The 24349-nt window shown below is 41.0% G+C and overlaps 1 protein-coding gene across 2 annotated transcripts in view; it reads right to left on the bottom strand.

Moving 5' to 3' along the window:
• Positions 1–11551: 11551 nt before the first annotated feature.
• TLK1 (tousled like kinase 1) overlaps positions 11552–24349 on the bottom strand; it is a 160912-nt gene continuing 148114 nt past the window's right edge. For both annotated transcript variants that reach the window (XM_017538170.2, XM_017538169.2), the window contains 3 exons: positions 18012–18123; positions 16924–17031; positions 11552–13435 (listed from right to left, as the gene is read on the bottom strand). In XM_017538170.2, the coding sequence (XP_017393659.1) occupies positions 13259–13435; positions 16924–17031; positions 18012–18123 (397 nt within the window). In that variant the 3' untranslated portion in view covers positions 11552–13258. The remainder of the gene's footprint in view (positions 13436–16923; positions 17032–18011; positions 18124–24349) is intronic.

Here is a 24349-nt window from a genome sequence, read left to right on the forward strand (position 1 = left end):
CATGGAGTGGGATCCGAACCAGGAGGGCCTCCCGAGCCTGGCCCGCAGTGCGCGCCACGAGCCACCAGGTGGCGCCAGGAGCCTGGGAAAGCCGCGCCCCGCCAGCGGCCGCGGGGTCTCCGGTCCGACCTCGCAGGGCCCCTGGGCGGGGCCGGGACGTAGCGGTCCGGCGCTTTGGGAGACGAGCTCTGGGCCCCGCTTTCTTTCCATCGCAGACCCAGTGCGGATGCGTGGGGGTTGCAAAGATCCTGGGCGCCTTCACCAAACGGTGCCCCCTTTAATCAGATGTGAAGGCAAACCTCTCCACCCGGGAACCCGTTGGGTGCCGCGGAGACGCCCTTCAGTGGCTGAGAAACCCTCAGACGCCGGGGAAGCACCAGGGGTCTGAGTGCCCAGTGCGCTAGGCGCGGGGCTGGCTTCCCTCCCCGGGGCTGGAACCTGCAGGAGCGCCGCCCCCACCCCGCTCCCTCCGAGGGCGGCGCGAGCCTCGGGCCTGGGCCCCGGCCGTCTCCTTCCCTCAGCCTCTTCCTCCCACACCCGCGGGGCGGAGGCTCCTGCTACGCATAGGCCCGGGGCGCCGGGGTGGGGCGGCTGGGTCTGGGCCCAGGTGTCCCGTGTCCAAAACCATCCCACTGCGCTGCCTGTAAATTAGCCATTTCGGATCTAGTGATGAGCCGGGAGCACAGAATAGCCCAGAGGCCGGGGAACTAACAAGTGCGGGATCAAGGTAGGCGTTCGTGAGGAGCTACTATTAGGTCTTGGAAAGATGCGCAGCGGCTCTCTTAGGTGGTCAGAGCGGAAGGGCATTGAGGCAAAGGGAACAGCATCTGCAAGGACATGCAGGAATGTAGCACGTGGTGTGTCCCAGAACTACAAACCGCTCTGGTGGCTGGAATGTGAAGAGTCAGGTACGGAGTGGTAGCAGTTACCATAGAAAGGGAAGCTGGCCAGATTGCCAAAGCCCTTGAATGCCATGCTCGGGGGCTTAAACTGCACTGCCCTGGGAAGTTTATAAGGAGGGTGTTTTTTGTTCTTGTCAAGGAAGTACCCAGGGAGCTTGCACCTTACATAGGTCAGTGGTCTGAAAAACCTTTTTAGCAAGCAGAAGCCTTTTGTAAATAATAATATGTATATATAATCATATGGAACATAGATTCAAAAGCCAGGCCAATGTGGAGCTGCCGGCAGCCTCCCTGAGTAGGAAGGAAAGAAAGGCGGGGCTCCTTACTGAGGAAGGAGCCATAGTCACCCCCAGCAGGATGGCGTGGGAGAAATCCCAGGAGCTCATTATCCCCAAGCACTAAAGCCCAGCAAAGTGCTGTCCCCTACTTCATCCCCCACCTTCCCCCTGCCTGCTCTAGATGTGGCTGGAGTAACAGATTTCCCCTGGTCTTGTGGTGAACTGGGAGGAGGTAAAAGCTGGATGGGGTGAGAGGACATCTTCTTTCTTCTCCAGCTCTTTAGCCAAAGGACTCTTTAAATCTGAGCTCGGAAAAGCAACCATGGACCAGCACTTCTCAACCCTGGTGGCTTTGAAAAACACTGATACCTATGGACCAGGGACAGCAGTGTGGAGATTGCTCTCGATTCCATCATTTTATAGATGAAAAAAGAAATCCAAAAGGTTAAATGTCTCTCTGACAAGCATACGGCTAGGGGATGGTAGAGCTGGGCCTATACCTAGTACCCAGGTGGAAATCGGAACCATCTGGGGCTTGTTTCGGCAAGTCTGAGACCCGGGCCAGTGTGAGGCGGGGCCCGTGGAGCAGAGACAGACCAGGCTGCAACAGCAGGGCTGCGTGGAGGACCTGGGTGCAAGGTTCTGAGGGGCCGGGGTCGTGGGGGATTCTCAGAACTCAGCCCCAGGCAGGGCTATTAGTATCTTCATTTCGATCAGAATTTAAAATACCAGCGGTTTGGGGTTTTGTTTTTTGTTTTTTTTTGGTTTGTTTTCCCCAACACGGAGATGGTGTAGTCAGTGGTCAGGCCTCAGCTGTGGAGAAGCCAACTCGATTCAGCCTAGTCAAATAGGGGCCGGCTACTGACGGAGCGCCCACCGCTGCGGAGGCCACGCCCCTGGCTTCAGCGCTCTTGCGCAGACGTCCTTCTGCCCCTACAGACTGGCAGAGCAGCAGAGACACAGTGGACGACTAGGGTAAGAAAGTGCTACGTTGTGACCAGTGAGGAAGGGAGTTGGCCTCAGGGGTTACACCCCATCTGTCTGCAAGCCTTGGTGTCGGGGAGAAGCCTGACTTAAATTTCTCTCCAGCACCTAGCTCCCAGCAGGCACGCACCGTATGTCGCAGAAAGGCACATGCGATGAGTGTAGCTCCGCGTGCGGGGTGCTCGGTTAGACTTGGAAGGGTGGCATGTGGTGGGCCTCACTGAGGTTCCCTGCCCGGACCATGTCCTTCTCTCGACGCTAGAGGGGGAATTGAGTAGGGAGGGGTCTGCCTTCCTGGGAGGAAGTTACAGAATGGGGCAGGGTGGGGAGGGGAGAGGTTTCAAACCATTCGGGGGGCATGGGCTATCTCCGGAGGTATGCTGTGCGTGTGACCAAGTGTGATGGAAAGGCAAGGGCTACTCTGCCTCTAACACCCAGGTCTGAGGCTTTGTAATTCTGAATTTGCCATCCAACTGGGAGGATAAAAACAAAGGTGTTTAAAACAAAAACAAAAACCCAACATTGGTTTAAAAGATATAATTTAGGCTGGGTGTGGTGGCTCATACCTGTAATCACAGCGTTTTGGGAGAATCACTTGAGCCCAGGGGTTGGAGACCAGCCTGGGCAACGTAGTGAGACCCCCGTCTCTACAGAAAATGAACAAAATCAGCGGGGTGTGGTGGTTCAGGCCTGTAGTACTTGGAAGGCTGAGGTGGGAGGATTGCTTGAGCCCAGGAAGTTGAGGCTGCAGTGAGCCATTATTGTACCACTGCCAGCCTGGGTGACAGAGGGAGAGACCCTGTCTCAAAAAAAAAAAAATTATATATATATATACACACACACATATATAATTTGACCCTTAAAGAACAGAGCTGTCTTGCACCCTGACTACTTTTACAGACCTCACTCAGAATCAGAGAACACTAATTACATTTGTCTCCAGGTGGGTCTTGGATCCACAGTGTTTAAGCAAAAGCTTTTCAAAATTTCCCAATACAATTGCTTTTCTGTTAAGAAAATTAAGTATTTCATTAAATAACTTTATAAATCTCAAAAAGCTGTATCAAACATGATCCATGGAAGTTAAATGTAATTTCTTTGTTAGATATTACACCATAGGCGGGCCAACATGGCAAAACCTCGTCTCTACTAAAAATACAAAAAAATTAGCCAGGCAGCACCTGTAATCCCAGCTACTCGGGGAGGTTGAGTCAGGAGAACACACTCCAGCCTGGGCCAACAGAGTGAGACTGTCTCAAAAAAGCAAAACTGTATTGCACCATGAATTGACTGAATACTCTGCCCCGCCATTACTTTGGTCACTTTAAAGGTTTCTGAATAGTGTGTTGGGGATTTTTGACTCTCAAAACACGAGAACATTGTTAGGAAATGATAAATTTGAAATTTTAAAACTGATTAAGCCTCGCTTTGTTACTTTTATTTTTTAAATGATGCTGATGGATTGTAGAATTACTGATGTCTGATCCAGTTGAGCTTTGGAGTCAGCCAGGCTCGAGTTAAATCCCATCCCTGCTACTTCACTATTTGAGCAAACAACTTAGTCTCTCTCAATGCACCCCTCCCGTCTTTTGTCTACAAAATAGCATAATCGTAGGGTTGTTTTGGGGGATTCAAGGAAATACAGGTCACAGTGCCTGGTATACCATAAGTGCTTAACAAATTGTCCTTGTTACTCTTTCCTTAGATAAATACCCCTGCTCAAGTGAAATGTTTATTTTCTCCAACTTTGTAATTCCAAGTCAAAGTCTGTGGTAGAGTTGTTGGAAAAAAGAATCTCAAATAATTAACTGGATCTAAAATGATCCTGGCTTTTTTCTAGCTTTTTTTTTTTTTTCTTAAAAATGTCAATCTAAAGTATTCTGTTTTTCTTCAATTATCTACACAATAAACCAGTCAAAGCGAACCACCAGGCAGAAGGCATGGCATTGAGCTGGTTTGTTCTTATTGGGTACAGTCCTCTAGGGCGTCCCATACGAGTCTCAGGTGTCTGTAATTGCCTCAGTGGATTCCTACTGATGAGAGGTTTTCAGCTGAGCTCCTCAGGCTCCTGCTCCATGCAGCTCCCAAAGTCTGGCAAAAGTCATGAACCACAGACTAGCTATGTTTTTGAAGTAAAGATTTCCTTTAAAAGGTACACACAGGTTACATGTAAATCGGGACTGTCATGCAAATTCTTGATGGTGACAGATACAGTGACTCCTGTGCAGTTGATTTGAGGCCACATGATTCAGTTCTAGAAAGGATGACAATGGCCATGTGTCACTTCTGGTCCAAGGCATTTAAGAACTTGAATGCCCCCTCCTTTCCCGCCTTCCTCTCCTGTAACTACAGATTGATGTGAATAGAGCCATAAGATGCAAGCAGCCTGAATGCCCCAGCCACCAGCAGGAGAAGAGCTGTCTTAGAAAGTTGCCTAGGAGAGTTACCAAGCGCAGTGTGGATTTTGCATAATTGAGAAACAAACCTTTTGGGGGGTTGTTACTATAGCTTATCCTGTTTTCATTTCACACTTAGTTGCGGGGTGTGGGGGCAGGGCATGAACATTTCGTATTTTTGGAAAAAGCAATGCAACGAGCAACACTTGACATTTGCATGATGCAGTCTAGGCTAGGTAGCTGAGAAAGAGAAAGCTCCCATGTTTGGCTTTTTATCAAACAGTTACTAAAATTTATTAAATAACTTGTATATGGTACAGCATTAGTCCATCAGAAAAGGGTAAACGGACACAGAATAGTCATTATTTTTGTAGAGACAGGGTCTCCCTGTATTGCCCAGGCTGGTGTTAAACTCCTGGGCTCAAGCGATCCTCCTACTGGCTTTCCAAAGTGCTGGGATTAGAGACACGTGAGCCACCTCGCCCAGGCCAGAACAGTAATTGTAACCTAGGTATATTTCTTGTAGAGACCAGGATCAGGCTTTAATTTTAAATTGTGTGGTAATGGCAAACTACTACAGCTGTCAATGTTTCTCCATCATGATCTTACTCAACTCAGTGATCCAGTGAAGGAAACAGTTCTAGTGCCAAGAAGGTTGATTTGTGAGAGGAAAAGAGCTTTTTGAAGTGTTTATATTACAAGTTCAAAACAAGTCATTTTGTTGCCACTTTCATCTTGCAGTGCCAGGCCACTAAATAAATGGGGGAATGCTGTTCCTTCTAACTAACGTGGCAACGAGAACTCTGCACTTCCAGATTTTGTCTAAGTATAGTTTTTTACAGGGATGTGAGGAGGAGTAAAATGTATACAATGAATTTCCCTGTGGAACAGCAGTCCCCAATCTTTTTGGCACCAGGGATTGATTCCATGGAAGACAATTTTTCTTCAGATGGGAGCTGGGGGGATGGTTTCGGGATGAAAGTGTTTCACCTCAGATCATCAGGCATTAGATCCCTCGCATGCGCAGTTCACAGTAGGGTTTGTGTTCCTATGAGAATCTGCCACCGCCGCTGATCTGACAGGTGGTGGAGCTCATGCCTACTCAACAGCCCATCGCCTCTTGCTGTGCAGCCAGTTTGCTCACAAGCCACAGACCAGTACCAGTCTGTGGCCTGGGGCTTGGGTATCCTTGCTTCAGAACATGAAACTTGGTTTAAGCAATTTCTATGGTCATTAGTGGAGGGAACATCTTTCATATCTGCCACTGGAAAGTCTATCACTTCTTTTAAGTCTTTGTCACAAATAAGCCAATTTACAATTCAAGGTTACTACTTCCCTTATTTTGTAATTAAAAAATCAGCCAAGAAATACCTTAAATTGCTCTTTAGCATAGCTTCATTCCCCTAAAAGTTACTTCACTCCCCAAAACTACAAAGCACATATTCTTCTAGTCAACTGTAAGGGCAAGTATGTTTGAATATTAAAATGCTATCGACATAAGACAAATAACCTGGCCCATGTTGCTTAAGTGTACTTAAAGTTTCTCATCTTATACCAACTTGGTTGCTATATGGCTAATTCTGCATTTAGAATAATACATGATCTCATTCTTCCAAGCTGAATTTCTTTTAAAGCTTTTTCACTAAGAACTATGTATATACATAGTCTATGCTTCTGGGAGACTCACAGAAATTAAATTATAAAAATATTCCTACTAATGAAGTGAAAATTCATTGTCAAAATGAAACATCAATAAATTTTATTACATTAGTTCAGAAACCACAATAGTGTTAATATTCATGGTGGTTTCAACATAAGCTATCTTGACATCTAAACAGCATCCCCAAAGTGAAGGAAACACCAGTTGGGACTCTAACCTGCAGCAGTCCTGTTCCCCCTCGGTGGACACACATGCTTCCACAGTAGCTGTGCGTACTGGAGTGGGGAGAGGAGGCATTAGAGTGTGCCACAGTCAAGGTGACAGGCAGGGCTCAGACTAAGCGTTTATGCACAGATATGGGTTCAATACAGAAAACTTCGAAACCAGTAGATAGAATGCTGCTGCCGGGTCTCCTGGGCAACTCCTCCTCACATCTCCCATTCATTTCTCAGGCCCACACACCCCCAAAAATACAAAACAATTCATTCCCCTACAGGCCACAGTGACCCTGTGATAGCCTCTTGAACCTCTCTTCTGCATTTGTGGTATTTGTTCCATTTTGTTGCAGCCCATGCCATTTGGGAAAACTGAAGCCCACTCTTGATGCTAGGTTCCCATGAGGCAGGTGCTATTAGAAATAGTTTACAGACAAGAAAAATGAGCCCCCAGAAAGGTTAGTGATTCCTCTAAGGTCATATGCTCTTAAGTAACAAAGCTGGGAGGCAAAGCCAGGTCAGACTTCCAAACCCATGCTTTCTTCCACTTTGATCCTTCTGAATATCTCCTTAAAAGGAAGTTAGGAATTTGACAATTAGCAGACACAGATGCTCTTAGGATGCAATATGATGTAAGATAATTTGAAACACCAAAAATATGACTAATATTAGTAACAAATCAGCCGTGCTCATTCTTTGGATCTGGTAATTTTAGTATCTGAGTTTGATGTCTGTCATAAAACAGAAGTAAGACCTTAGTACCCCTGTGACATACCAGACACCCAATCAAGAACAGGTGGGATGCTGGTCATGCACATATACTGTTTGGCCCAAGGCATATAGTTATGTGAACAATCTAAGGTCCTTTAGGTGAAAATGGATTGCATAAAGACTTTACATACAGAAATTGTAAACCCAAGTAGAGTCACTTGTTGCAATCAGAAGAACCCATTTGTGATCTTAATGATGTAACACCACACGTAGGTAATTTCATCAGATTTAGAAGATTTCGAGATACAGTGTTCAGGGGCCATTTATTGGTAATTAGTGAAATCTCTCCAAAGTTCCAGGGCTTCTTTTTGAGGAGTTACTAGAGTCAGTTTTAAACTTTTTTAAGACCAACTGGTACCACTGCAGGGAGAGGAGCCAGGTGTACTTTCTGTGCCAGTGACGGTGGGCAGAGGAAGACCTCGGTGAGGTGCTCTCTGTAAGACAGGCAGAATGGGGTAGCTCATTGATGGACCTGATCTTTGACTTAAAAAGGCAAGGGAAAAAGGTGTAAGAACAGAAAAAGGTGAAGCCCACTCTCCATCTTACTGAAAATGGGTCTGTGGCAGGGCCCTGTTCTCTAGTAACTCACAGCCAGTGAGGCTCAGCTCAGATGGCATTTTTCATTTAACACTTGAGAAATTCTTAGGTGAGGTGTGGTGTGGGTCACATCTGTAATTTTAGCACTTTGGGAGACTGAAGTGGGCAGATCACTTGGCCCAGGAGTTCGAGACCAGCCGGGCAACATGGTGAGCCCATCTCTATAAAAGATACAAAAAGTAGCCGGGTACGATGGCATGCACCAGTAGTACCAGCTTGAGAGGCTGAGGTGGCAGGACTGCTTGAGCCCGGGAGGCTGAGTCTGCTGTGAGACCACCACTGCACTCCAGCCTGGGTGACAAGAGTCCCTGTTTCAAAACAAAAAACTTTAGATCTGTTCTTTTAAAAAGATGACAATGTTTGTAGCTATTTGGCTTTCTGCCACCTTTAAAAAGTCATGAAGATTTAACTCACTAAGCCATGTTTACTATATGTCAAGATGTGAACATAGTTAAGAACCTTGCTCCAAGTCTCCAGAAGCTGTGCTTACCAGTTATGTGGCTTTAGCAAGTTATTCCCCACCCCACCAAATCTGTTTCCTCCTTTGTAAAACAGGGATACTGTGATCTGTCCTATCTCAATCAGCTGTTACTAGCAAGGAAACTCTGGAAAATATGGCAGATATCTGTGATGAAATAGTATCAATAGGGCATGATCCTTTTGGCAATTACACTTCAAACACACCGCTACTTTTTGTTTAAAATTGCTAGATTTCCTCACCTTCCATTTTCAGACAATCTAATCATCACTTGTTTGAAACCTGAGTCAAGCACTGTGAAAGTATTTCTTAAAATAATTATCACAGGAAGCAAACCAGACTGCATTTTATAAATAGGGCTAATAGAATAATCTTTGAGTTTTAAAAAGGAATGATGACAATGGCAGCTTATTATATACAGTACCTACTACGAGCTGGGCAAGGTTCTGAGTGCATTTCCGTACGTGAATTCACTTATTCCTTCCTCATACGCTGCACAGTAGGTAGTTATCCTCATTTTCAGATGAGGAACCAGAACACAGGTGCTAAATGTCAACTTTTGAATCCAAAGAATCTGGTTCCAAAAAATTGAGTTATTAACCTATTTATTGTCCTTCAGAAAGTCATGGGCCAGGCATAGTGGTTCACACCTGTAATCCCAGCACTTTGGGAGGCACAGGTGGGCAGATCGCTTGAGCCCAGGAGTTCGAGACAAGCCTGGGAAACATGGTAAAACCCCCTCTGCACAAAAAGTACAAAATAAGCTGAGTGTAGTAGTGCACACCTGTAGTCCCAGCTACTTGGGAGGCTGTGGTGGGAGAACTGCTTGAGCCTGGGAGGCAGAGGTTACAATGAGCTGAGATTGTGCCACTGCATTCCAGCCTGGGCAACACAGTGAAACCCCATCTCAAGATCAAAAACAAAACCAGTCATATGTGTAGGTAATCCACATTCCTTATTTTAGACAAATGAAGATTTCCAGGTGAAAGCCATGCATTTTGATCCTAACTGTATGTAACTCTTCTACTCCATTCTCTGGCTCTCTGTAATTTTAAAAGCTGGTTTAAACACATTTACTCAAACCTTTCCTATTCAAAACTTATAGATGAATCCTCAAAGAGAAAAGGAACGAAGGGAAAGTAGGGGAAGGTAAATGGAGATGTTTATTTTATAGGAAATAAAGCTAATTCAAATGGAAAAACAAGTTATACAAATTCCTAAAACTGCTGCAGAATGAACGGAAACATAGGAACTAAACTCTGATTTTAAAATTAGCTGCTAAAAGCACTGTTTATTTTTGAGAACGAGTTTCACCCTGTGACCCAGGCTGGAGTGCAGTGGCACGATCTCAGCTCACTGCAACCTGAGCCTCTGGGGTTCAAGTGACTCTCATGCCTCATCCTCCTGAGTGGCTGAGATTACAGGTGCACACCACGCTAATTTTTTTGTATTTTTAGTAGAGACGGGGTTTCACCATGTTGGGCAGGCTGGTGGTCTCAAACTCTTGAGCTCAAATGATTTACCTGCCTTGGCCTCCCAAATTACAGGCATGAGCTACCACACCTGGCCTAAAAGCATTTTTTGAATTAGATTACATCTTCAGAACATTGAAATTTAGTATATTTGGAAGAAAAATCATTAGATGTCAAAATTTAAAGCAGAATTAGAGAAAGATCTGTCAATGAACTTTTAAATGTGTAAAGCTATATAACTTTCACCCAAAAATCAACCAGCAATGTAATTACATATTAAGAGTAAATTAACAATCTAGGTAACCTGTACTGCTTACCGCTAAACATTGCTACTAGCATGAGGGCAATCAACATTATTGCATTTAATAGGTAATGACGAACAGCAAAACACACAATATACTCTTTAATAAAATGTTTCAGGGAAGCTCTTCATTTTGACTTCATGTAATGAGGTGTTTGTTCACATTTTATATCCCATTTAAAGTCATGGAGTTGTTGTAGGAGATGGCAGTGAGTGTTAAAGATTATTTTTGAAAAACCACCAAGTATCTCCTCCAATTCCCAACTTACAAATTAGTGTGGTTTCCATGCTTGCTTCTTCTCAATATGCACATACTAAAGCTAATTCAAATCAAATATTTTTAAATTATATGCAAAAACTGTAGATTTTTATCCTACATCAGTGCTGACTCTTGAGAGAGGCCTTGGCTATCATCTTAGGGATGTGGGACACGCTTTAATTCTTAGGACAAACACCAGAAGACTAGAAAACAAAGTCTCAAAAAATACTAGTGTCAAAGCCTGTCAGAGTAACCTTGAGCTCATTTAGCAATAGATACCAACTTTCCATGTGAGGGTAAAAGTAAGTTATTCAGTGTGGCTCAATTAGACATCTTATACCTGCTGGGTTACTGGCATGTTATTCAAAAATCTGTAACATTTATCTGGAAAACTTTTAGAAGGAAGATATGGGTCTGTAAGTTGATTTATCTCCTACGCATCTTTGATTTTAAAATGATTATTACCTAAACACAGGTCAAGAAAGTAATTTCATTTCATGGCTTGTTTTCCCCTTTTCTGTGTTCTGACACTAGCAGTCACGTTCATTCATTAGAAAGTACAATGGTAAAGCAGTGATCTAGGTCTACACCTACTAAGCTTACTGAACCTTAAGTTAGACTTACCCATTCACTTCATATCTCCCCCAAATTTTAAGCAAACTGGACATTTTCTTTTAGTTCAGGAATTTAAATGTTACTTTATGAATACAGTACTTTATAATTCACGATGATGAAAACTTCAACAAAACTGAAAACTTGAAGGCAGCATCTAAAGCACTCAATGCTAAGATTTCATTATTTTTTTTTGAGACAGAGTCTCACTTGGTCACCCAGGCTGGAGTGCAGTGGCACTGTCTCCGCTCACTGCAACCTCTGCCTCTGGGTTCAAGCGATTCTCCTACCTCAGCCTCCTGAGTAGCTGGAACTACAGGCGCACGCCACCACATCCAGCTAATTTTTTGTATTTTCAACACAGACGGCGTTTCACTGTGTTAGCCAGGATGGTCTCGATCTCCTGATCTACCCACCTCGGCCTCCTAAAGAGCTGAGATTACAGGCGTAAGCCACTGTGCCCAGCCATGTCTAGTATTTTTAAATAGGATTTCTATCTGCTCTACAGAAGAATGGGTATAGCCAGCCCTTAAACCACTCTTGATAATTGTGTTACTTACCCAAGTAACGCTTGATAATCATTATTAGGTTTAACTTTTACCAGCTTGAAACAATTTACACTTGTCTTGAAGTATACTTAGGGAATTTATTTAGCTGATTTTTAAGTAACGGAGCTAAGTCAGTCAATATCCTACCATCTCGAAAGCTCCCTTCCAAAGTAATTTTCAAAGTCTTTACATTTTAACTGTCATTGTTTATTACTGTTTTGGCTATATTCTCTACAATTTCAGCAGCATTTTAAAGAGACAATGTGTCTATGTACAATGAAAAAACAAAATGGCTTGCAACATCGGAAATACAGTTTAACTGTACAACATTAAAGATAATCCGTGGTAAGTATAACCTCCTTTTTCTGCAACATGAACTTACATGTGAGAATCAGCCTTATGAATGTGACAATAAAGAAAAAGTCCTTACAGGAGTGAAATACAGCATCCTGAAAAATACTGGTTTCTACCCTACCAGGCAGTTAGAAAATGTTCACATTTTAACAAATCTGTACAAATCACAAGAAATTTGTTTATGGGACCATCTTCCTGATAAGAACTTTCTAGAAATGTAGAATAACCATGAACAATTTATAAATCTAGTATCTATGTGCTCCACAGCCCTAGAACCCAATTAACTGATTTAAAGAACTCAACATGTCCAACATGGATCATTTTTATATCTTGATTAATGAATGTCTGCTTTTTAATATCTCTGATGTACAGTCAACTTGCACCTTCTAGGAGGTCACTTAATTTTTTAGCAAAGAAGCAACTTCATTTAGCAGCAATTAGAGCGCCTTCAAGAAGACTTAAAAAAAATACAATATCCAATTAGAAAAGCCATATTTTAAACATTTGTACAAGAATAAGCTGCTGAAACTTAGTAATTGAAATATGACATCTGTACAACAATTTACAATAGAGCTAGAAGGGAATTTATCATTATCCTGCATAGAACTGGTCTGCATTTGGTTACATACAGTCACCTGTTTTGATGAACAAGGCCTGGTAACAAAAGAAAAATACCTGTTAGCAATTCTAATGTGTTGAAAACACTGGCAATAATACAATTTAGTGAATTCAACTGATTTCAAAACAAGCAGCTCACTTTGTCAAAGGTGTGTATTTAGAAACAATAGTTCTCCCTTTAATATAACCAGTGAAAGAAAACGGACATGTGATCTCGAGGTACAACTTGGTAAAAACCAGAATAGGCAAATGACAAAGCCTAACTAACTTTGTCCAAAGATTCTAACTCTCACATTCTATTACTATAAAACACAACTGTCACTGTCATTCAGTTCTTACTTTGGTTTCAGCAGATTAACTGCCAAATGCTGAAGAATGTATCCAGGCACTGTAATTTGTGTGTTAGAAATATGTCTCATATTTTTCCATGTGTTTTTAAATAATGAAAAACTACCCTTCATATTAGAACTCTCTAGTAACAACCAAATGTATTTAAGTATTATAAACGTTATTTACAGTGTTCCCCCAAATGAAACAAAATGTGTTTTCTTCTATCTTAACATGGTATTCCTGTTTGTTTAACAGGCAGTCATCCTTCACTGCTCAAAATTATAGTCAGAAGTGTGCATTTATTCACTGTCCATGATCCACTCTCATACAAATGACACTATGAGGAACTTTCAGTTCACAAACAGTTCTTAATCATGTCTTACGTAAAAAAAAACAAACAAACAAAAAAACAGTCAAATGCTCTCAAACTCAAGTGTGCATCTGGAAGCAATTCAAAGATATCATGCCAATCTTGGAGGAAAGTCAGTAAGTAATTATGCTTGAAGAAGGGGGTGTAGGGGATGCTGTCAGCCCAGCCATGTGTAGGTTTCCTGAAGAATTTGATCTTCTCATGTGTGGGAGAAGGTATGGGTCATTTGCCAGCTGGTGCACATCAAATCGATCTTCTTTTCGATAGGCCAAACAGCGTCTTATAAAGGCCTCAAAAAGAGAAAGAAAAAGTCAGCAATTAATGATCTTTTTCCCTTCTAAATATCAATCAACTGAGTCAACAGAAGGATGGACACATTTAAGACGTAAGTAGATTTCATTTTATTGAAGTTCAAACCTTAAAAATTCTGTAGCAATAAAATTCTCACTCCAAATGCAACTCACCACTTAAGGCTCCTACAGTAGTTCACTTTAGAGTCATTACTATTGCACCCATTTGAACTTAAGCTGGAAAGTTGTTTCTGCTTATGAAATTCTGAAGACTTCTTTTTCTAGCATTTTTCTTCTGCTAAACAGTCCTCCCACCCTCATCCCATTTTATCACTTCAGTTTAGCAAAGGGTAAGATGCCATTTTCAGCTATAATATTTTTTCCTACTGACATAAATACTTTCTTTAGATGAAGAGACCACTGAAGTGACACTTCCGTTAGGGATTTTTTTCCTCAGGTTAACCCTATGCATCATTACACTTCTGGAAAAGCTAAATAATGGAATACAATCATACTTTTTTTCTCAAACCAATTTTACTTAGTTTTTCCTTGATAATAGCCTCTTTAAAAAAATAAATCTTTCCTGAGTGTAACACATTTTTAGAAACACACACAAATCCTAAGTACACATCTACGTAACTGGCAACCAGATCAAGAAAAAGAACCTCTGAATCCCCCTCATGCCCACTTTCAGGCACTGGCTTTGTCTCCAGTTGAACATGGGTACACTTTATCTTGACTTCTAATACTATAGTTGAGTTTTGCTTGTTCTGAATTTTATATAAACAGAACTATAAATTATGTTCTCCTTTTTGCCAGGCCTTTTCACTCAATATTAAATTTTGAGGTTCATCCTATGATTTTTTTTGCAACAGATAAAATATTCTCAGGAGATAACTGGTAATTGTTTTCTTTTCTTACTGCTGACACTACAAATTCATATATACCATTAAGCAGAAGTATAGTCACATTAAAAATTAGCTATTTTGCACTTTATTTGCTTTGAAATTCAGAGAATTAAATTTTTCCCTAAAAATACACCTAGCTATTCTCATTTTACCATAACTTACTGTTTATTGGAAGTCAATCTGATCCCTTAGAGGTCTTATTTTTTTTTTATCTTTAACAAAGTTTCAGAGAGCACTTTGAAAAATAAGATGAAGAAAAAACATCAAGACTGATATGTTAGAGTTTGAAAAGTAGAAAGGCTATCAGTAGCAAAGTTAAGAAGTCTGCAACAAATAATGTACTTAAAGATGCCCACCCTCGGAAAGTACATGGCAAAGATATATTCTGTAGGGATACAGAAAATGGAATATAGGGATATTATATATTACATTACATTATAATAACATACATTACATAATTATATCCTATTAATATTATATTCCCCCCAACAACCCCTTAACCATTCTTGGATTCCAGATCTCAAAAAGGTGACTGTGGCACCTATAAAGAGCCTAAAGACAAAACCAGAGATGGCTCAGTGAGACTCTGCCTTAGGCAATTCCACCCCCCCTGGCCTTTTTTGTCAGTATTAAAAAAAAAATAGATCTTGCTTTGACTAAATTCATTTAATTTCTGTTCTCAATGATGCAGTAGACAAAAGACAGGATTTAGATGCTAGTACGGTTAAAATATTTTTAAAGGAGTCATGTTTATCTTAAATAATTCCTTATGCTTTAAAATAGTATTTCTTTTTTGTTTTTGAGACACAGTATTGCTCTGTCATCCACACCAGAGTGCAGTGGCACAATCTCAGCTCACTGCAACCTCTGCCCCTCCGTCTCAAGTGATCCTCCAACCTCAGCATCCCAAGTAGCTGAAACCAAAGGTGCAGGCCCCTACACTGGGCCAATTTTTGTATTTTTAGTAGAGATGGGGTTTCACCATGTTGCCCAGGGTGGTCTCGAACTCCTGGGCTCACATGATCTGCCTGCCTGGTTCTCCCAAACTGCTGGGATTACAGGTGTGAACCACGCCTCACCTATTTGTTTTTTTGAGACAGGGTCTCACTCTGTCGCCCAGGTTGGAGTGCAGCAGTGTCATCATGGCTCACTGCAGCCATGCTCCCTGAGCTCAGGTGATCCTCCCACCTCAGCCTCTCAAGTATCTGGGACTATAGATGTATGCCACCATGCCTGGCTAATTTTTTATTTTTTGTAGAGAATGGATTTTGCCATGTTGGTCAGGCTGGTCTTGAACCCCAGGGCTCAAACAACCACACAAACCTCAGCTCCCTCGAACTGTTGAGATTCTAAGCATGACCCACTAAGCCTAGCCTCTTTTTAAGAGATGAGGTCTCACTATGTTAAGGCCAGGCTGTTCTTGAACTCTTGGCCTCAAGCAATCCTCTTGCCTTCGCCTCCCACAGTGCTGGTATTACCCACCATGCCTGGCCTATATTTATCTTTTTTAATTTCAAAATGTTCTAATCACCATTCAAATAATTTACAAAAAACCAATAAAGATGTAAGAGACAAAATGGAATGCTGGATAATTCTAATAAACAATTAGTGAGATTATATAAAACCCAGCATGTTTTCAATTAAGTAGGCTACTATGACCCCAAACAAACATCTAGCAGTATTTATCTGCACTATGTAAGAATAATATAGAAGCTATATAGTATCTACTTATGAATTATTATGGCCTACACTATTCACACCAGAAAAAAATAGGAGCTTCATGGGTTTGTCTTATGAATTTAACCAGGTTTAAAAAGAAGACTACGACAGCAAGCCACAGAAAAGAGCTTTGTGATGAGTGTGACAGAGGAGTAATACACAAACATGAAAGGCTGATAGGATGAAGGCAGGAAGATATGAAGCACCAAAAAAAGTTTTGCTATTAATTAGAAATAACTATTTCCTATAATTTTATTATACAGACTTACATGGATTATACCGTATTAGCTCTCAGGAGCTGACACAGAGCAGCACAGAGGTCAAGGCTGTGGATTCTGCAGTGTGGAGGAGTGGGTACTTATGAGCCACAGCTCTGCTACCTACTAGCTAGTGTGATCCTGAAAGGCATGGCTGGTCTCTTCTTTTATAAAACGGGAATAACAAAAGTACCTATACCTCATAGGTACGTTACAAGATAATGTATATAATAAAAGCACTAAAATAATGGTAGTTATTTTAATATTTCTTATATTTTTATATATATCTCAGTATTAACATATGCTGATAAATAATACATAAAAGGTAATGATGGGCCCAGATCTTGTGATTCTCCCTAATTTTCAAAGCAGCAGCTGATGAACACAATCAGTGACCATATTTGGGTGCTTAAAAGATAAAAACTATAGCAACCAGAGGCTGATGCAGGTCCTTTTCAGAAAGTAAATCACCACCCCTTGCTGGACAGATGCCCTGTAGCAGCGAGTCCTGTGACTTTACTTACTGCTAAGTACTTACCTTGTTGTCGGCACAACTGATGAAAGAACAGTTACTTCACAAAACTCATTTTCAAAAATTTAATACCTTGGCTTCACTGCTTACAACTGGTTTTACAGGGAACTGGACTTCTGTGGCTTTTAATATTGTATTTTCTTGAAGAATGTCTTGTTGAGATTGATTGTGACCAAATGGCTTAAAAAAAAAATGTTGAAATATTTTTCTCACAAAATATTTAAACACAGATATCATTTCTGTTTAAGCAAATTCCCCAAATCCAAATATTTTGTGTTCTAAAATCCTATCCTCAGTTATTTGGAACCTGGGATGCGTTTTCATACAAACAAGGTTATAACTGATAGCAGGCCAAGAAAGCCTATTTAATCAATCTTCAACATAGATCAAACACTGTAAAAACAAGAAAATAATGCTGTTCGAATATAAATTAAAACATAAAAAGAAATTTAAAACTTTATTCTGAATGTTTAAAAAATGCAGTTCGATTAGAGAAGAGATGAAGTAGTAATGAAAATGTCTACGACAATTCCAAAGAATAAAATACTTTGTGCATGATAGGCTAATTTAAATGAAAGAGCTCTGGATGTGGAGTGAGGAAATCTGGGTGTGGCCTAAACACGCTGTGAATTCCCACACAAATCCCTTAACCCCTCTTCCACACTGATGAAGGGATGGGGTGGGATGTGGACTAGATAACATCTATGGTAACCTGCATTTCCAATTTCAATATAAAAAGAAGTTGGGAAATAATTAAGACTAAGTTTGATGGTATTTCCCTGATGAGCAACAAGGGAAAACTGCCCGCCCAGGCCAAACTTTTGGTGTGTGGGTGGGGTGGAGGGTGTAAGAGGAGGTGAAGTGAATAGTGGATAATGAAAAGCATTTCACTCTGGTATTCCTAACAGTAGACAAATGTTGGCATGTTAACAGACAGTTACTTCTTTTCCTTAAAAAAAAGGAAAGTGAAAAGCAGGCCAAGTAAACTGATGTGACATTAAAATAACTCTGATCCATGGAAACTTTAGGAAGAAATAGAGAAGAAGCCTGACTTTCCTTAGAAGGATCTAAACTGACTTCAGTGAAATTCTGTAATTCAGAAGGAAAAATTCAACTTCATTTATCTCTGTAAAGCTGAAAGTTGGTAGAACTAAATTTACCTTTCTACCATAAAGACACTGAAAGAAGATGACTCCAACTGACCATACATCAACCTTGTTGGAAATCTTTGGTGGCTCTTTTCCAACTACAAAACACTCAGGAGGTAAATACCTGTAGTTTTGTGGGAGGGAAAAAAAAAGGAAAGGTTACTGCTGACAATCTATAACTTAAAATCTGCTAAGTATAATATCTTAGAACACAAATTTTATCCACACATAAACTTTAGCACTCCCATCAGTGAAAATCATCAACTGAACTTTGAAACATTTACACTCTTTTATCATTTAACTCTAGAGCCAACACACAACATCACGATAAAGTTCATCTATATATATAAACCTACAGAAACAAAAACTTAAGAGATTACAACGGCCTAATTTGGAGTAGCAATTAATAGAAGAAATCCTCTCCCATTCTCTTTAACCACTGTTCTAACTGTAGGCACTTCTCTCCCTAAAATATACACCTGATCACGTGGTTCTTTGGTTCGAACAACCTCTACAGCATTTACTGCCAACAAGACCTTGTATCTCTTGTTTGTAACACAAGACCCACGCTAATCTGGCAACAACATAAATTTTCAAAATCTGCACACACTATTTTCCCCTACCCCAACCCACCAAATTGGCTAGTCAAAACCAATTCACTCATGTCCCCACCCAGCTCTCCTTTATCCTCTGTGCTCTTGAATATGACAATCACTACTGCCTTCCTAATCACTCCCAATTACTTAGCATCTGTTTCTTCTTCAAGACCCACCCAAACCCCATAAGCCGTCTTTGCTTCTCCTCAGGTGGCTCTGCTTTTCTGTTACTACAGAATGGTGCAGTGCCTCTACTATGGTATTAAACTACAATCACACCAGACTGTGAGCAGCTCAAGGAACTCTTACTCACTATGCAGTTTCAAGCACTAGCAGTGTCTGAAATAAACTGGGTATTCAAAATCACTAGTTTAAAAGTATATGTCCTGCTTATAAGTTCATAATTTTTTTTTTTGATACAGGGTCCCACTCTGTCACCCAGGCTGAAGTATAGTGTTAAGACCATAGCTCACTGCAGCCTCCCACTACTGGGCTCAAGTGGTCGTCCCACCTTAGCCTCCCGAACAGCTAGGACTACAGATGCATACCAGCACACCCAGCTAATAATTTCTTCTTTGTAGTAAGAGTCTTGCTCTGTTGACCAAGCTGGTCTTGAACTACTGGCCTTAAGTGATCCTCCTGCCTCAGCTTCACAAAGTACTGGGAGTAAAGGCATGAGCCACCGCACTCAGCCAGTCCATAATTTTTAATGGAGAAAGGGTAAAAATCAATTTGTCATCTCCAGTTATAAGTAAAAAGATCCGTCAGGGATGCAAGCATCTCACATCTCAAAAATTTAGATAAAATTCTCAAAAGGAATAATGCTGCTAAACGGGAATGTATTTTTTTTTTAAATGCAGTTTTGTACTCACTATGCTAAAATCATAAAGATTTCAGCAGAATGTTGACAGATCTCTTAAAAAAGACATGAAACTTCTTTGAGGTAAAATCACCAAAGATGCCGGGCGCGGTGGCTCAAGCCTGTAATCCCAGCACTTTGGGAAGCCGAGGCGGGTGGATCACGAGGTCAAGAGATTGAGACCATCCTGGTCAACATGGTGAAACCCCGTCTCTACTAAAATTACAAAAAATTAGCTGGGCATGGTGGTGCGTGCCTGTAATCCCAGCTACTCAGGAGGCTGAGGCAGGAGAATTGCCTGAACCCAGGAGGCGGAGGTTGCGGTGAGCCGAGATCGCGCCATTGCACTCCAGCCTGGATAACATGAGTGAAACTCCGTCTCAAAAAAAAAAAAAAAAAAAAATCACCAAAGATAACCAATAACTCATTTGTAACATAGTAAAAAGCTAGATTTATTTTATCAAAAGCATGCATTTTATGCAGGCATCTATGCGTGTAACTGAAACAGGAATGGCTTGTAAACACTAAGCTATACTCTCTCCAGGAATGAGGTATATATATGCAAGGAGAGCAACCACAGAAATTGACATCAAAGTCACCTGGGAAAAAATGTCCACCAGGATTTAGTGAATTTGACACCAGAGAAACAAAACTAAATATTTAAAGTTTCTGAGGATGAATAGTAATTCATAAGAGCAATATTGTATGTGTATTCTAAAATATACAAATATGTATAGTGCTATCCAAGTGTATCAAATACAGTTGATCCTTCAACAATACAGGGGTTACAGACACTGACCCATGAAGTTGAGAATCCCATGTATGACTTTTTTTTTGAGACCTGGTCTCGCTGTGTTGCCGAGACTGGAGTGCGGTGGTGTGATCACGGCTCACTGCAGCCTCGACCTCCCAGGCTCAAGTGATTCTCCCATTTTAGCCTCTCTATTAGCTGGGACCACAGGCATATGCCACGGTGCCTGGCTAATTAAAAAAAAAAAAAAAAAAAAACTGGTACAGACAGGGTCTGTCTTCTGGGCAACCAGGTTGTCCAGGTTGGTTTTCAACTCATGGGCTCAAATGGTCTTCCTGCTGGGATTAGAGGCATAAGTGAGCCACTGTGCCTGGCCACTGTCTAACTTTTGACTCTCCCTAAAAAGCTAAAAAGTTAATTACTAATAGCCCACTATTGACTAGAAGTTGACTTCCTGATAACACGAACAGTTAACATGTATTTAATATATTGTATGTATTAAACACTATATTCTTATAATAAGCTAGAGAAAAAAACTGCTATTAAGAAAAATCATAAGGGAAAATTACTATTCATTAAGTGAAAGTGGATTATGACAAATGTTTTCATCCTTGTCATCTTCAGGTTGAGTAGACTGAGGAGGGGTTAGTTTTGCTGTCTCAGGGGTGACGGGGGAAGAGATGGAAGGGGAGGTAGGCATGCTCAGTGCAACTTTACAGACATACAATTTGTTTTTTTCCATTTATCTGAAAACATTTCTATATAGTATCAATCCTTCTTCCACCATTTGCTTTAGTTTCAGTGCCTCATGTCATAGAAGTCAAAAGGAATGTCTTGACTAGGAGGAATCCTTCTGCTAGACTGTCTAAGTCAACTTGTTTTCTGGCAGTGCCTCTTCTACTACTTCTATCTCATCATCTGGCACCAGTTTGGAAGCAGTCCTCTCCATCAAGTCATCTTAATTCCTCTGGAGGGGTGTCTATTAGCTCTTGAATTTCTCCAAGATCCGTATCTTGAAACCCTTCACTCCACCTTCTTTGCCATATCCACAATCTCTTTCATGATTTCCTTGATTGCCTCTGTCATAATTCCTGTGAACTCATACGCAACATCTGGACACGGTTTTCTTTTGCAGGAATATTACTCTTTCTGGCTTGATGGCTTTCATGGATTTTTCTAAAACAATGAAGACATCTTCAGTGGTGTAATCCTTCCGCACTTTCATGATGTTCTCTCTATTGGGGTTCTCTTTAATAGCACTGACAATCCTTTCCATAGAGTACCATGTATAATGAGCCTTAAAGGTCCCTAAGACCTTTTGATCTAGAGGCTGAATTAGAGATATTGTTGTGTCTAGGTACAAGCAGATGGCTTCAACATCTTCAGTGTTAAATTCATGGGCTCCCAGGTGGCTAGGGGCATTGTTCAGTATCAAAAGGACTTTAAAAGGTGGTCCCTTATTGGCAAGGTGCTTCCTGAATTCAGGGACAGAGCACTGATGGAACGAATCCCAAAAAAGGGTTGGTTCTCATTGTCCAGGCTTCCTTGTTGTATAGGCAGCTGGTGTTTATCTTTTCTGTTTGAGGCTCCAGAGTTAGCACCTTTATAGGTAAAGGCAGTCCTGATCATAAACCCAACTGCATTTGCATAAAACAGTAGAGTTAGCCTGTCCCTGCCTGCATCAAACACTGGTGCTCACTTCTCTTCCTTACAAAAAAATGTCCTTTGTGGCATTTTTACTTCCAGAATAGGGCACTTCTGTCTGCATTTAAAAAAACCTTGTCAGGCAGCTATCCTTTCTCCTGAAGTATTTTCTTAATAGCATCTGGGAACTCTTGGTTGGCAGGAGCTGCTTCTCCTGTTATCTTGACATTTTTAAAACCAAACTTCTTCCTAAAATTATTAAACCATCCTTTGCTGACATGAAATTCTCCAGTTGTAGATTCTTTGCCTTCCTTTTGCTTTAAAATTGTCATATAATCTCTTTGTCTATGAGTATCATGCACCCAAAAAGCTGCATTTCCTTTGTCCTTTTTCATTTGAGACAGGTTTCCCTCTGTCACCCAGGCTAGAGTGCTGTAGTGCAATCTGGGCTTACTTCAATCTCCACATCCAGGCTCAAGCAATGATGAGCCTCTTGTCTCAGCCTCCTGTGTAGCTGGGACTACAGGCACGTGGCACCACATTTAGCTGATTTTTGTACTTTTATATAGAGATGGGGTTTCACCATGTTGTGCAGGCTGATGTTCATCTCTCAGGCTCAAGTGATCTGCCTGCCTCAGCCTCCCAAAGTGCTGGATTACAGGCATGAGACACTATGCACAGCCTGCATTTTCAATTAGAGACAAAAGGATGTTTTGCAAGAAGTACAAGGTTTCTGTGCTTTCTGACATAGCCACAGTGACAGCTTTACAAATCTCTTTTTTTTAACAATGATCTTTTTGTTGAATTCATTTATCTTGGAATGGTGGGCAACTGCAGCTGTAGACCGCACTCTATGGTACATATCAGGCAATTCAACTTTTTTTTTTTGGTAATGTCATGATTTTTCTCTGCTCCTTGAGAGCAAGCACTTCCAGCATTACTGGTGTTATTCCAGGGTAATGGTATTGCACTAAACATGATGAAAAATATTGGAGAATCATGAGATTACTTTTTACTGCAATAGGCCTTTTATTGGAGAGATGAATTGCTCACGTGGAGGAGATTAGCATTATAGTGTTTTAAAAAGATACTCAAAACAGTTGAGCTCCTTACAACAGCAAAGAGATGTGGCTACAAAATTATTACAGTATGCAGTGTGTGGTACAGTTAATTTTATGAAGTTATGATTTAATATAGCATCTTTATATTTGTTCACATTTCTCTCAACTGCAAATAGCACCAGGTACAGTCTGTATTTGTATACATGTTTTGATAAATTTTAACTTCTTATAATAGATTTGGGTAAAATTTATGGCAGTAAATGATAAAATAGGTGAGTATCTACATGTATTTCACACCTTCATGACATATCATTTTGTTAATTTTTTCAATATTTCTTTTTTCTTTGAAACAAAGTCTTGCTCTGTCACCCAGGCTGGAGTGCAGTGGGGCATGATCTCAGCTCACTGCAACCTCTACCTTCTGGGTTCGAGTGATTCTCCTGCCTTAGCCTCTGAGTAGCTGGGATTATAGGCATGCGCCACCACACCCAGCTAATTTTTGCATTTTTAGTAGAGACAGAGTTTTACCATTGTCCAGGCTGGTTTCAAACTCCTGATCTCAAGTGATCCACCTGCCTTGGTCTCCCAATGTGCTGGGATTACAGGCATGAGCCACTGCGCCCAGCCAATTTTTTCAACATTTCTAGGCTACATGGTTCATCAGTGAGATTTTTCAAATTGTTGCAAATCTCCATAAAATTTTCCAACGTATTTATTGAAAAAAAAAAAAAACCCACATAAAAATGGACCCATGCATTTCAAGCCCATGTTATTCAAAGTCAGCTGTACATAGCTAGACAACTAATATGACTCTAGAAACGAACCAAGTTTTGGAGCACAGGTTTCCATGAGAAATACATCCCATGTTCCTATATAACAATGCCATTACTGTATCTCTTTCCTGTACTGCCCTTAAAACCTAAGTTCTTTGTCCCTTGACCACCTGTAAAAGGGAAATTTCCTTGTCCTTCCCTATACCAGTGAAGCCAGAGTGAGAAAGAAACAAATAATGAGAATATCCTACAGAGGAAGAAAAATTTATTATTTAGAACATAGTTTTCAAGCTATCTTCCATGGAATCTAAGATTCTACCAAGATGCTTTGTTTTTGTTGGTTTTATTAGGATAAGATTTTGTTGTCAAAAAGAATGAGACTTTTTGCTAAAAAAGTCCAAAGACTTTAAGAATATTGATTTTCAGGGGGTTACTAATTTGAACAATTTTCTTAAAATATGAAAAAAAATTCATGGCATTATCTTAACCATGTTCCTAGGAAATGCCACAAGCTAAATTTGAAGTTTGAAAATGGCTTTAAAAGAATACACTGCCGGGCGCGGTGGCTCAAGCCTGTAATCCCAGCACTTTGGGAGGCCAAGGCGGGTAGATCACGAGGTCAAGAGATCAAGACCATCCTGGTCAACATGGTGAAACCCCGTCTCT

This window comes from Cebus imitator, unplaced genomic scaffold (genome assembly GCF_001604975.1).
Source record: "Cebus imitator isolate Cc_AM_T3 unplaced genomic scaffold, Cebus_imitator-1.0 Scaffold110, whole genome shotgun sequence".
NCBI lineage: Eukaryota > Metazoa > Chordata > Mammalia > Primates > Cebidae > Cebus > Cebus imitator.